The sequence below is a fragment of the Corticium candelabrum genome, chromosome 14 (assembly GCF_963422355.1).
Source record: "Corticium candelabrum chromosome 14, ooCorCand1.1, whole genome shotgun sequence".
NCBI lineage: Eukaryota > Metazoa > Porifera > Homoscleromorpha > Homosclerophorida > Plakinidae > Corticium > Corticium candelabrum.
Genome location: NC_085098.1, coordinates 7,583,032 through 7,597,919, shown reverse-complemented (window position 1 = coordinate 7,597,919; position 14,888 = coordinate 7,583,032). Strand labels below are relative to the sequence as shown.

The 14,888-nt window shown below is 41.4% G+C and overlaps 2 protein-coding genes and 1 long non-coding RNA gene across 3 annotated transcripts; 2 read left to right on the top strand and 1 right to left on the bottom strand.

The window, feature by feature from the left end:
- Window positions 1-79: 79 nt before the first annotated feature.
- LOC134189845 (uncharacterized) lies at window positions 80-4,279 on the bottom strand. Its single transcript, XR_009971552.1, has 4 exons — window positions 4,118-4,279; window positions 3,957-4,025; window positions 818-890; window positions 80-173 (listed from the first exon to the last, which is right to left on the bottom strand). It is a non-coding gene; the product is annotated as an uncharacterized LOC134189845 (long non-coding RNA).
- Window positions 4,280-4,460: 181 nt separating this feature from the next.
- Window positions 4,461-6,101, top strand: LOC134190412 (angiopoietin-2-like). The gene is made up of 5 exons (XM_062658865.1): window positions 4,461-5,054; window positions 5,255-5,413; window positions 5,470-5,624; window positions 5,685-5,816; window positions 5,876-6,101. The coding sequence occupies exons 1-5, from the start codon at window positions 4,890-4,892 to the stop codon at window positions 6,099-6,101; spliced, it is 837 nt and encodes a 278-aa protein (XP_062514849.1). The 5' UTR covers window positions 4,461-4,889.
- Window positions 6,102-11,579: 5,478 nt separating this feature from the next.
- LOC134190193 (zinc finger MYM-type protein 1-like) lies at window positions 11,580-14,401 on the top strand. The gene is made up of 2 exons (XM_062658630.1): window positions 11,580-11,877; window positions 11,937-14,401. Exons 1-2 carry the CDS (start codon window positions 11,777-11,779, stop codon window positions 14,293-14,295), a joined length of 2,460 nt encoding a protein of 819 aa, XP_062514614.1. The 5' UTR covers window positions 11,580-11,776; the 3' UTR covers window positions 14,296-14,401.
- The last annotated feature ends 487 nt before the right edge of the window (window positions 14,402-14,888 follow it).

Genomic DNA, 14,888 nt, shown 5'->3' with positions numbered 1-14,888 from the left:
ATCACACAGAGTATGCAGACAGTGTGTGTTGTGTACATGTATGCCTTGCGGGGTCGATAGCTGGTGACAAGAACGTAGAGACGAAGGTCGAATTTCTTGCCTCCGATGAGAAGCGGGTCTTCTAGGTATCGTTGGATGATATGTAAGCATCTTTGCCGGGAACGTGAGCTGGTCTGTAGAACATGATAAAAGGGATGAGTCTGACTGACTGTTGTTTGATTGATTGTGGTGTTGATGTTTGTTGTTTAACGTGTATAGGTGTGAAAATATGTTTATGCTGATGTTGTGTGTGTCTGGCTGTATATTGGTTTCCTGTCTGTCTGTCTGTCTGTCCATTTGTTTGTCTGTCCATCTGTTTGTCTGTCTGTCTGTCTGTCCATCTGCCTGTCTGTCTGTCTGTCTGTCTGTCCATCTGGCTGTTTGTCCGTCTGTCCATCTGTCTGTCTGTCTGTCTGTCTGCCTGTCTGTCTGTCTGCCTGTCTGTCTGCCTGCCTGTCTGTCTGTCTGCCTGTCTGTCCATCCACCTGTCTGCCTGTCTGTCCATTTGTCTGTCCATCCGTCTTTCTGTCTACCTGTTTGTCTGTCTGTCTGCCTGTTTGTCTGTCTGTCTGTCTATCCATCTGTCTGCATGCCTGTTTGTCTATCTATTTGTCCATCTGCCCATCTGTCTGTGTGTCTGTGTGCACATGTCTGTCCATCTGTCTGTCTGCCTGTCTGTCTGTCTGTCTGTCTACCTGTTTGTCTGTCTGTCTGTTGTGTGCTTCCTTTCTTTGTCTCGTCTTTACATCTATCTTATCATTGTTCAATGCTTCCTTACATGCCTCTTCCGTCTCTAGACCATTTCTTTATCTGACTGAGCTTATTCACCAGGAATATGCCAACACCTTGTGCTACAACAGATATGCACACATAAACACATACACCCATGTGTGTGCCAACACACATACAAAATGGCAAATGGATAAGGAGCTGCCGTTAAACGGTAATGCCCCCAGCCAGATGGCTGGGTTCCTGTGCACTTAAGCAGGAGCTATGGGCCGTGCTAAGTAATCTCTTGGAGCCTGGCCAGGTGCTTGCAGGAGCACCGACTGCGACGCTAACTGTGGTGTGGGCACCCGAAGTCCCACCCGGCCCCCAGTGGCTGATCATGATGGACTTTGTCGGAGGCCTTTGCCACCCCAGTTTATACTCCTGAGTCGAGAGAGGCAATTGTGTGTAAGTTTCTTGCCCAAGGAAATTATGCCATAGCTCGCCATCACTGTGACTTGAACTTGCAATCCTGCAAGTTCCCGGATGTTTCCATTCTCCAAACAAACTCTCTAACCGATTGAGCCACAGCACCACACACACACACACACACACACACACACACACACACACACACACACACACACACACACACATACACACACACACACACACACACACACACACACACACACACACACACACACACACACATGCACACACCACGCAATGTGCAACCAATGATATTTACCTTTTCCTGTTGGTTTCATAATCGAAGGGCTAGAAGGATTCTTACTAAAACCCTGAACAATTGGTTGGTGATTTCAGATGTTCAAAACTGTGCGAGTGTGTTTGCACGCTATACTGAGCTGATATTATGCCATTTGTTTGCTGTAAATAATTTTTCATTAAATTTTTGTTGGATACTTTATAATTCTTTCTGTGTTGTGTTGACAGACGTTACTGGATGTTTGCTGACTTGAGGAAGCAAGTACACAGAGACAGACAGACTGGAGATTGACAAACAGACTGGATGGATGGCTCGCTGGGTCGTCTGCAGACACACTGGCTGGAAAACAGATAGTCTAAGAAAACACAAGCAAACGAATAAACAGATAAACAGATAAACATATCATGGAATGCAAAGAATTACTTACATCAAATGCAGTTTGTTTGTACACCTGATTGTGTGTGAACGAGTTGGAAGGAAGGTGTTGAAGAACTGTAGTATTGTAAGCATACATGCGTATATATACTGAGTGGGGTAAATCTTGATTGTGTATCTAAATCATAAGAAATGTATTTTGCATTGCTATTGTATTTGAACTGCAGGTGCAGCTCTACCTCCACCAGTAACAGCCAACAAACAGACGTTGATATAAAACACAAGTTCAAACAACAGCATCCTAATCTGATGACACGAATGAAAGCATCTGCAAACGATGAGGTTATAGGTCGGTCGTACAGTCTGTACTCTTTATTATTAGATTAGAGCACTATATATATATATATATATATATATATATATATATATATATATATATATATATACTGACTGACACGTAAGATAAAGTCTAGACCGAGCGAGCGACACACTCCTAGACTAGTACTCTAGCCTGTGAACAATTACTAGTAGTCAGTCAGTTCCGTCTCGCCAGAGGAGCATATCACGTGCACATGATGTCAAAAGTATGGCTAGACTATGGAGCGTAAGTGTCAGGTACACTTGCTCCAGTCTAGTGCCCAAATCTCGCGGAAGTCTGGCGGCTTGGTCTCAGCAATTCAAAGTCTAAGGTTTAGAAGCAGCGACGAAACAGGAAAGAAGTCAAGAGAGACACAAGTGGCCTGAGCGGCAATATTTCCCACTAGAGCTGGTCAGAAGGTGATGCAATATGGAAGTTTTCAACACTTTTACATACGCGGAACTAAGGCAAAGACAAAAATGATGTGAAAACCTTCCTAACAATTAACTGTCAACCCCATCGCAACATCCTATTCCAAGACACCGTTTCTGGCGGGGAGGCTCAGCACTCAACCAAACGCGTGACCACTAATTTTTACAGAGCAGTTGACTGAACAGAACAAAGATGTGTTCACAGAAATAGGAGCATAAATGTAGGTGCGTGGGCACAAGAGTTGAGATTTTACTGTACAACAAGCCACCACAACAGAGTTGTTCATTTTAAAACAAACAACAGAAATATTATTCAAACTGCTTAGGATGGAAGAAACATTTCTCTGTGTCAGACTGGAGGTTCGTATCTTGTGTAAAATGTAACTAAAAATCAATTTTAATATTTGATTGTATTTTAGCTCAAAAACTGAAAAGTTGACTGGACACACAACACACCTTCCAGATGCAACCAACTCTGTGTGGGTTGTTACTCATCAAACAGCAGGATATTTACAGACTTTCCTTTTTACCGTGGTAGTACCTACCGTTTGGGAATATTGCACCCAAACGTGGTCGATTTGAGTGTGATGACGTTCCCAACAACTACAGTTATGACACTCTCCACCATGTGTTTGTCAGAGACTAGACTGCAAAAGCAATACTCCTGACTATACTGTATGTAAATTGCAATAATCAAATACAATAGCAATGCAAACTCTCTAAAACTACACTTCTCTAATGATTTAGATACACAAACAGAGTTTAACCACACTGAATATATACAGTATTACACGTATATGGAATTATGTGTAGGTGATGTAGATCTCATCAACACTTTCCTTCCAACTTCTTCACTCACAGTCATGTAGCTACACGTTGTATTTGATGTAAGTAATTCTTTAAATTCCCTGGTATGTTTATCTGTTTATCTGTCTATCAGTTTGCTTGTATATATTATAGTTGACTATCTGTTTCCCAGCCAGTGTGTCTGCAGACGACCCTGTGAGCCATCCATCCAGCCTTTTTGTCAATATCCAGTCTGTCTGTCTTTGTGAAGTTGTTTCCTCAAGTCAGCAAACATTCACTAATGTCAGTCAACACAATACAAAAGAATTTATAAAGTAGTAAATATTAATGCCACAACGATTAATGAAACATTATTATCACAGCAAACAAACTGCATACATAATATCAACTTCTAAGTTTTTGTACATCTGAAATCGCTAACCAGTGACCACAGCAAGAGATTGAGTGCATTAATTAATTAATATCAATTTAAAATTTTCTATCACTTGCTTCTAACTTCTCATTTTACTTCCAAATGGTTAGCTGTGCCTTCCTATCTTCGCCCGTTGACTGTTTTACTGATGTACAAACCCAAGTTCTGCAAAAATCAAGCTAATCAATTAACCAATCATCATTTAATTAATTAAATTAATAATGTAAGTCTAAAGAGCTAAACTTTGAAAGAACTACCATCTGTCCCGACTCCCAACCCAACTCCACTTTCATCTGAATTTGCCAAACATCCATGGGAAGTTTGACATGCAAGAAAACTTAAGCGCCAACAAATAGGCCGAACGAAACGAGACGTTCTGTCACGCAAATCCAGAGCAATCGTTACGCATGCTCGTGTCTACTTTGACGCCAACCGCGCGTTCATCCTTGCACATCAGCTGCTAGCCTCGGTATTCCAGACTGCTTTCTGCACGTGAGCTTATAGCTAACACAGCCAGCCCCTCCCCCTGTTTGACTTCTGTTGGCGTGGAGATGGGTGGAGTCATCACTTGCACTTTGCAGAACAATAAATGTAAAGTTTCCATCTAATTTAATAATAAATTGATGATTTTGATGGTTAAAGTTACCATTATGGCTTAACTTAACTTATCTTACAATACAATAGCATTAGCTTAGTTGTTCATTCTGTTTGTCGTCATTACCGTAATTACACAATTAATTAATTAATTCATAGATATGTACACGCGTTGATCAGGAAGTGACGCATTTCCAGGTTTAGTGAGACAATTATTCATCAACACAACATACTAACAAAGCGGTAACCGTAACGTTACTGATATATATATATATATATATCATTTGTAAAACAAGGTGACATGCACACCCGAGAATTAATTGATTGATTAGCTTGATATGTTGGAATTAAGACCCGACATGCTCGACACCAACTATACTATATAAGTTGCAGCATCTGTGTGATCAGAGAAAACGTTGGGTGCCTAGAGTTAGAATGCTGCTGTTGTATGAACTCGTGGTCTATATCAGTGTCTGCTTGTTGGCTGTTACTGGTGGAGGTAGAGCCGCACCTGCAATTGCAGAAGTTCGTCTTACTTTTACACCAGGTCCATGCTCAAATGATACACTTCGTTGGAACCGCAAAACACGAATGCTAGAGGTTCGTAAAATATTAGCTGTTTACTGGCATGATTGTTTCCATCATCATGGTGTAGTGTAAGTGTCAGCATTGCTAGACGTTCTTAACTGGCGTGTGGTGTGTGTGTGTGTGTGTGTGTGTGTGTGTGTGTGTGTGTGTGTGTGTGTGTGTGTGTGTGTGTGGTGTGTGTGTGTGGTGTGTGTGATTGCTGTTTGTTGTAGATATGCAATGGTATTGAATGGGTTGGAGTCAGTGGATGTTCCAAACTAAAAGGCTCAAAATCCTTCCCTGGAGCATCATGCAAAGACATCCAGCAGCAAGGAGTTGAAGAGAATGGCATTTACTGGATACAACCACCAGGATCTAACTTTCCCTTTCAGGTACAAAATAAAGAAACAAAGAAAAAGACATTATAGTTAGTAGCATATTCGTTCAGGCTTATTGTGACATGCAAACAGATGGAGGTGGTTGGATGCTGCTGTATGCATATAAACACAGAAAAGGCACTAAATATGATCTCGTTACTGCATTGCCAACCAGCCCTGATGGATACTCACATCAACTGCTCAACAACATGGGAATATCCACAGGGTCAGTAAACAAATGTTTGTCAAGGTTATGTCACGTGACCAATCTGATTGTTATGTGTAGGTGGACACAAGAGTTGAGATTTTACTGTACAACAAGCCACCACAACAGAGTCGTTCATTTTAAAACAAACAACAGAAATATTATTCAAACTGCTTATGATGGAAAGAAACATTTCTCTGTGTCAGACTGCAGGTTTGTATCTTGTGTAAAATGTAACTAAAAATCAATTTTAATATTTGATTGTATTTCAGCTCAAAACAAACTGAAAAGTTGACTGGACACACAGCACACCTTCCAGATGCAACCAGTCATATTTGGGGTGGTAATCATCAAACAGTAGGATTTACAGAGTTTCCTTTTTACCGTGGTGGTACCTACCATTGGGGAATTGCACCCAGATATAGTCGATTTGAGTGTGATGACTATGCAAACAACTACAATTATGACACTCTCCACCGTGTGTTTGTCAGAGATTAGACAACTAAAGTGACACTACTGACTATACATGCATGTATTTAGTATGTGAGCCATAGCTCCTGTAGCTGTGCAACCACTAGCATAGAATTAAGTGTTATTGTCATAATCAAATATACAATACCAAAGATCAAATTATTTGTACAGAAAAGCAGCTGTTGACCACACAGAATGTAGTGCAATAAATTAGGTTAATTAATTAATGATGGTATTCTCAACTACACTTTCCTTCTCTCTAGCATCGATCAAGTTAGGTAGAGATACACACATTTAGCATTTATAGTTAAGTAGTTCTCTTTGCTGTTAATCTGTCCATCAGTTTGCCTATCTTTCTTTCTGACAATCTGTTTCTCAGCCAGCATCTGTGCAAACACTTAGCATGCAATTAATTTAAGCTACAGATCAAGTCTGTTGTCAACCTCTAGTCTGTCTTTGCATGTGTACTTGCCCACCCAAAATTATAATCAAATCAAATCACACACACACACACACACACACACACACACACACACACACACACACACACACACACACACACACACACACACACATTGTCTGCTACTCGTGTACGAGTTCACGACTTCTCTACTGATTAGAATTCAACCATCACTTGTGTGCTTGTTCATGTGCATAGAGACCGATACGAGAATGACAATCGCGACGACACATGGCGCATACACACACGCGCGCGCTCGCGCACGCACGCACGCACGCACACACACACACACACACACACACGCGCGCGCGCGCGCGCGCGCAAAGATGAAGACAAAACCAAGTATACGCCACCATGTCAACCTACACTCTATCTAAACAGCTTGTATGATTTTTCTGTTGTTGTATCTGCTGTAACGTTGTGTGTACGTCAGTGTCTTCACAAACACATCAAAGAGTTCTTGCTCTTCATCCGTGCTATCATTCTGAGACTTGCGATGCTCCAGAAGCATAAAAACCTCCGAATTAATCAACGCTTCTGCGTTCTCAAACTCTAGAACATACAAAACAGTTCTATATATCTGTAAATATATATATATATATTCTTCTTCTATGCAAACTACCCCAAACTGCCCCAAGCTGCCCCAAACTACCCTACCACCCAGTCCCTAAACATAACTCCATTACAGTAACAGGAAAATCCCACAAGTCATCAAAGTCCAGGTTCGGTCTACTGTATAATAGCTTGGCATTATACTGCCACAGTCTCACGGAGAACTGTTCCATCAAACTTGAGTATGTCTGAGAGAAAGGTATGCTGTTCATTGATGAAGCTTTTGTGGCTATGGTCTTCAGCGTCTCTAGACTCGAGGGAGACCAGTGTCCTAAAGTTTCTACAATGAGCGGGTAGAAATGACCACCTGCTTGAATAACCACTCTGTCATGCTTTTCGTCTTTCTCTATTTCACCAGCTTCTGCTGCGGCACCTGGTTTGATGACTGCCTTGGAGACATAGGATGGTTGCATCGAATTCCTCACTGATACATCAAAGAATGCAGGACGGCCGTCCAGCTAGGAAATCTGGGTGAAACACATCACCAGGTCGATTATTGCTTTCCCCTCCGTACTTTTGTTCCCGTTTGGAATCTCTGTTATCAACAAGCAGTGCATGCCAGATAACCTCGCTGATTGCATTATGACAAACTCATGAGGATACCGGTTAACTATACATGAGCACACCGGTTAGCTCATGAAGATACCGGCTAACTCATGAAGACACCGACTGGCTACATGACGACTCCGGTTAACTCAGTGTAATTTTGGCCTACATAACGCGCCCTAGACCCGAGCGTAGTAAATACTAGCCCACGAGAAAAGCGTGCCACTGCCCCTCAAGTATCTAGTACACAATGACATGCTATAATGAACTATGTTTACATGAAGGAATAAATCACAACATGTGACGGAAAGCAGAGCTAAACATACCTTTCCGTAGATAGTGTCCGTTTCATATCATGAAGCAGCGGTTCCCTACATAGTCAAGAGCGTAATATTTTACTGTCGCAACTTGCAAGCGATTGACTTCTCAGAATCTGTCTCGTTAAAGTTGCGAATTATGCTGACATATAATCGTCTCTACCGTAATACAGACTATAGCTATGTAATATTATATGACATAATGTTGGTAGAAACGCACAGTATGACATGCAGATCGAAGAACGAATGTTGTTTATACTGTACCGCTTGAGACAACACACGGACGCTCGTGACTGCATGCCTAGCGAGAAGATCCTAGCTAGAGAGCGGAGACCTAGCTAAACCGGACTTTCCGTAGTATTAAAGTTAACATCTAGACAGAAACAGCGGTGCTAATAATTATAGCAGACGGCATAGCTACAGATTCTTTGTTTAGCAGCTAGTGCACAAGACACGGGACGTTGCATTTTGTAGATAGCTTTCCGTAGTGTATACCAAATTTGTCTCGAGAAAGTCGTCAATTAGTTATGAGACGGTTGTCTACTTGATTAATTTGCAAACCCCGGGATGGTTCAACACCAACCTATAAAACTTCATCGTTTGCAGCATTTCTCTATAACATCAGACTGAGGGTCTCTCGTTTACGGTTGTGTATATCTGAGTTTAGTTGAAATCACAATGCTGCTGTTGTTTGAACTCGTCGTCTATATCAGTGTCTGCTTGTTGGCTGTTCCTGGTGGAGGTAGAGCTGCACCTGCAATTACAGAAGTGCAGCTTACTTTCACACAAGGTCCATGCTCAAATGAAACACTTCGTTGGAACCGTGAGAGACGAGTACTGGAGGTGACAAATTTTTTCTTCTGTACGTACTGTATGTACTGGCTTACAGTGAAAGCTGTTGGCTAAACAAGTTGTCAGAGTTCTAGCGTGTAGTGCATGCGTGCGTGCGTGCGTGCGTGCGTGCGTGCGTGCGTGTGTGTGTGTGTGTGTGTGTGTGTGTGTGTGTGTGTGTGTGTGTGTGTGTGTGTGTGTGTGTGTGTGTGTGTGTGTGTGTGTGTGTGTGTGTGTGTGTGTGATTACTGTTTGTTGTAGGTATGCAATGGTGTTGAGTGGGTTGGAGTCGGTGGTTGCTCCAAACTAAAAGGCTCAAAATCCTTCCCTGGAGCATCATGCAAAGACATCAAGCAGCAAGGAGTTGAAGAAAACGGCATTTACTGGATACAACCACCAGGATCGAAGTCTCCCTTTCAGGTATGAATCACACAAATAAACAAAATGCACACATTTAATAAACAAATAAATTTGTTCAGGCTTATTGTGACATGAAAACAGATGGCGGTGGTTGGATGCTGCTGTATGCATACAAACACAGAAAAGGCACTAAATATGATCTCGTTACTGCATTGCCAACCAGCTCTGATGGATACTCACATCAACTGCTCAACAACATGGGAATATCCACAGGGTCAGTAAACAAATGTTTGTAAAGATTATGTCACGTGACCAACCTGATTGTTATGTGTAGGTGGGCACAAGAGTTGAGATTTTACTGTACAACAAGCCACCACAACAGAGTCGTTCATTTTAAAACAAACAACAGAAATATTATTCAAACTGCTTATGATGGAAAGAAACATTTCTCTGTGTCAGACTGGAGGTTCGTATCTTGTGTAAAATGTAACTAAAAATCAATTTTAATATTTGATTGTATTTTAGCTCAAAAACTGAAAAGTTGACTGGACACACAGCACACCTTCCAGATGCAACCAGGAATATTGGGGCTGTTAATCATCCAACAGCAGGATTGACAGACTTTCCTTTTTACCGTAGTGGTGCCTACCATTGGGGGATTGCACCCAAATCAAATCGATTTGAGTGTGATGACTATGCAAACAACTACAATTATGACACTCTCCACCGTGTGTTTGTCAGAGACTAGACTGCAAAAGCAATACTGCTGACTGTACTGTGTGTAATTGCAATAGACAAGTTGCATGCAATGATTGTAGAGTAAGTGTTTGAAATAGAAAACGTCTGATGAACTGTATACGTGTTGTTCACATAATCAAATACAACAGCAATGCAAAATCTCTAAACATACACTTCTCAAATAATTAGATACACAAACAGAGTTTTACCACACTAAGTATATACAGTATTACACTTATACTACAATGTAGATCTCATTAACACTTTCCTTCCAACTTGTTCACACACATGCAATAACGTAGCAGCTAATTAAGCTACACGTTATTTGATGGTAAGTAATTGTTCACTTCCCCTGGTATGTTTATCTGTCTATTTGTTTGCTTGTGTTTACTTTAACTATCTGTTTCTCGGCCAGTGTGTCTGCAGACGACCTACTGAGCCATCCATCCAGTCTGTTTGTCAATATCCAGTATGAGTCTGTCTTTGTGAAGTTGTTTTGTCAAGTCAGCAAACATCCAGTAACGTCAGTCAACACAATACAAAATAATTTATAAAAGAGGTATTAATTAAATATTTATTAATGCCACAACAATAAATAAAACATTATTTACAGCAAACAAGCTGCATAAATAATATCAGCTTGATACAGCAAATGCACTTTCTAATTTTTTGTTTGTACATCAGAAATCACTAACCAGTGACCACAGCAAGAGGTTGATTAAATTTAGTTGATATCAATTTAATAATAACTTCTATCACTTGCTTGTAACTTCTCATTTCACTTCCAAATGGTTAGCTGTGTCTTCCTATCTTTGCCAGTTTGACTGTTTTACTGATGTACAAGCCCAAGTTCTGCAACAAATCAAGCTAATCAGTTAACCAATATCATTTCATTAATTAAATTAATAATATAAGAGCTAAAGTTTGAAAGAACTAGACCATTTGTCTATGCCGCTGTCACGTGGATGTGCCATTCATGGAAAGTTTGACATGCGCAGAATAATTGAATTCAACTACGTTTAACGTTCAGGTACATTAAATTCCAGATAATTGAAGTATCAGTAGACATACGAAACTGTGACTTCCAGATTGTTTTTGTTTTTGAAATTTAACGCAATAGACGAATCTACTTTGCACATTTTAGTAAATCTGCCTTACATATAACGACGAATCTCATTTGCATATTATGGGCGGAGCCAACACTTGCAGGACAATAAATGTAAAAGTTTTCATCTAATTTAGTGACTTTGATTACTATTAATTAGGGCTCAGCTTATATTACAATGCAATAGCATTATCTTAGTTGTTCATTCTGTTTGTCGTCATTACCGTAATTACACAATTAATTAATTAATTCATAGATATGTACACGCGTTGATCAGGAAGTGACGCATTTCCAGGTTTAGTGAGACAATTATTCATCAACACAACATACTAACAACGCGGTAACCGTAACGTTACTGATATATATATATATATATATATATCATTTGTAAAACAAGGTAACATGCACACCATAAAATTAATTGATTGATTAGCTTGATATGTTGGAATGAAGACCCGACGTGCTCGACACCAACTATACTATATAACCACTACGATTTGCAGCATCTGTGTATGATCAGAAACAAGGGCGTCACGTCTTAGGGGCTAGAGAGGGCGCTAGCCCCCCCACTTTTTTAGGGCGTGGCTTGCTATATTTTGAGTCAATTCTATTTTCAACGTTAATTAAACAGAAGTGTAGCTTGTCTTTAGCTAAATTAGCTGATTCAGCATAGATGTAGTACTGCTATGAAGGACTGCCTGGAAATCGAGGCTAAAGCACCCGGATACGGAAAATGTCAGCGGGAGACAGCTGTCACAGCAGCAGCTCTGTCAGCCTCAGCAGCGACAAGAACACAAAGCGGAAAGGACAGAAACTCCTTACCACCTTTCTAAGGTCCACTAACAACGTATCGCGGATTGTTGAAATGGAAAAGTAACACGCCAATTTTTTAGATCAAGAACTTCCCTGCAGCCAGAGTCGTCTCACTCCAAGTCTTTGTCATCTTTTTGTACGTCAAGGTTCGACGATACAGCTAGTTCTATCGTGACTGTGACTGTCTCTACTAGTACTACTGCTAGTGAATCTGGCCCGAAAGATTCTGTGTGTCATGCGTTTGATCCTTGCCGAGGTCCAACTGCTTGTTCTGTGACCAATGGCCCGTATCAACCTTGTGCAAAAGAACTGCCGCATGGGAAATTTCCTCAGACGAAATCTGGCACTTGTAATAGGTCCTTTCAACCACACTGGTACACACAATTTTGCTGGCTTGAGTACAGCCCTGCAGCGGATTCCGCGTTCTGCTTTCCTTGTCGGCTGACAGTAAAGCATAACCTGGATAAACAAGGTTGTCCAGACCAAGCGTTCGTGAGTAGAGGTTTCAGGAAGTGGAAGTCAGCAGTAGCTGACATGAGGCGTCACGAGGAATCTTTGAGTCATATTTCAAATGTTGGAGTGTGGAAGAATAGCCAACAGCAGGATGCAACCAGAGGAAGTGTTATGCAACAGTTGAGTACAGCCTACCAGACACAAGTAGAGCTGAACAGACGCAATTTACGTAAAATTTTTGAAGTAATTTTTTTAATGGGAAGACAAAACATCCCATTGAGAGGCCACGATGAATCTAAAGATTCTCACAACAGAGGAAATCTGCTGGAATTTCTTGAATATCTGTCACGGTACTGCCCTGACTTAAAACGCCATTTGGAAGGAAACTTTCACTACGTAAGCCCCAAAAGCCAAAACGACATGTTGAAACTCATTGCATCTAACATTCAGAAGAGAATTACGACAGCTGTCAAACACTGCGGCTTCTTTGGACTAATATGTGACGAGTCACAAGACATATCAAGGGTAGAACAAATGTCTGTCAATGTAAGGTTTGTAACAGACAGCCTGAATGTAGAGGAGAGGTTTCTTGGATTTTGGCCTTTAAAAGGTACTGACGGAGAAAGTCTGTTTCAGCAACTGACGCAAGTTTTGCTTGAGACGGGCCTATCAATGTCTATGGTACGGGCACAGTGTTATGATGGAGCGTCAAGCATGTGCGGGAAGCACTCAGGTTTAGCTACCAGGCTTCAGGAGGTCGAGAAGAAAGCTGGATATGTGCATTGCCATGCCCACAGATTGAACCTCAGTCTTCAAAACAGCTGCGAGAACGTTACAGATGTGCGAAACGTTCTAGGTGCTGTTTCCAGTCTCTATAATTTACTTGAAGGATCAGCCAAGAGACATGAAAAGTTTCAAGATGTGCAACGAAGACAGAACGAAGGAAAGGGCCCGCAAGCAGTACTCCAACGACCATGTCATACTAGGTGGGGTTCCAGGCACGCAGCAGTCCATACTGTTAGGCAACAGTTTGCATCAATTCTGATTGCTCTGGACGAACTCTCTGACGATGCTGCGATCGGAAGTGAAGCTCACTGTTTACTGACTGTTGTATCTTCATTCAATTTTCTCTTCTATGTGTCCGTTCTAGACACTCTACTAGGATTAATCTCTCATCTATCCCAGTACCTGCAGGGAGAGAACGTAGATCTTCAGGCAGCAAAAAGATCAGCTGATAGCGTCATTGCTACTCTACAAAGTTTCAGAACAAATGAAAGTTTTGAGAATTTCTGGCAGTCATCGGAGAAAGAGAGTAAAGCAAAAAACCTGACTCCACCAGCTCTCCTTCGAGCTCGTCGACCTTCTCACCGAATTGACGAACGAAGCACGACCCAATATCAGCCACTGTCACCAAAAGAACGTTATCGACAAGCATATTATGAATTATTGGATATCATGGTATCAGACCTAACTCGACGCTTTTGTAGCAAAGATTACCGTGTGTTCTGTGGAATTGAGAAGTTGTTGTCCGAGTCAGTCTCGTTATCGGCGCCAGATCAGTCGCTTGTGAGTGAGATATTACACTTTTACACAGGTGACTTTGACAACACTCAGTTCACGTCTGAAATAAGAGTATTTTACAATTATTCTAAACTGCACTTTTCTAAAGACGTTGTGGAGACCGGCAACATAGGTGCTCTTGCTCGTCAGTTTGTTTCTCTCCGTTGCACAGAATTGTTTCCCCAAGTCTTCAAACTGTTCAAGTTGTTTCTCTGCATTCCTGCTACATCTTCAACTGCAGAGCGGTCGTTTTCTGCTCTAAGGCGACTAAAATCATGGCTGCGAACTAGGATGGCTGACGAGCGCCTCCGGTCCCTTGCTCTGATGTGCTTCGAATGCGACATTGCTAAGGAACTGGAGAGTAATATTGATGATCTTGTTTCACAATTTGGTGCTCTTTGTGACAGACGTCTTCCTCTACAATAGTTAGTAAACTTTTTGTAATGTTGATATTAAAAAGAATTTAATATATATGACGCCATGAATTACGTCACATATCTCAGCTTCAAATTTGCGCCCCCCCACTTTTGGGACCCATGTGACGCCCTTGTCAGAAACGACGGTCGCGTGTAGTTCAAGTTACAATGCTGCTGTTGTATGAACTTGTGTGTTACATCACTGTCTGCTTGTTGGCTGTTATTGGTGGAGGTAAAGCTGCACCTGCAATTGCAGAAGTTCGGGTTCCATTCACTTCAGGTCCATGCATATTTGCAACTGAAGGAACACTTCGTTGGAATCACGAAAAAAAAGGGCTAGAGGTCACAACTCTGTCACAGAACTCGCTTGCTCTTTCATTCTGATTGTTTGCTGCATTGTTGTGTGCATGTGCTGTGTATATACTTACACGTGCGATTGCTGTCTATTCTAGGCATGTAACGGTTCTGAGTGGGTTGGAGTTGTTGGTCATTTCTACCAACTAGGTTCAAAAATCTCTCCTGCAGTATCATGCAAAGAAATCAAACAACAAGAACGAGCTGTCAAGAACGGAGTTTACTGGATACAACCACCAGGATCTAGGT

What these genes read in the sequence shown, in the direction of transcription:
- LOC134190412 (XM_062658865.1), top strand. Translation starts at nt 4,890, where the DNA reads ATGCTGCTGTTGTATGAACTCGTGGTCTATATCAGTGTCTGCTTGTTG. An exon ending in GCAAAACACGAATGCTAGAG is followed by an intron (nt 5,055 to 5,254) that starts GTTCGTAAAATA and finishes TGTTTGTTGTAG; the next exon opens with ATATGCAATGGTATTGAATG. An exon ending in TTCTCTGTGTCAGACTGCAG is followed by an intron (nt 5,817 to 5,875) that starts GTTTGTATCTTG and finishes ATTGTATTTCAG; the next exon opens with CTCAAAACAAACTGAAAAGT.
- LOC134190193 (XM_062658630.1), top strand. Translation starts at nt 11,777, where the DNA reads ATGTCAGCGGGAGACAGCTGTCACAGCAGCAGCTCTGTCAGCCTCAGC. An exon ending in CTCCTTACCACCTTTCTAAG is followed by an intron (nt 11,878 to 11,936) that starts GTCCACTAACAA and finishes CCAATTTTTTAG; the next exon opens with ATCAAGAACTTCCCTGCAGC.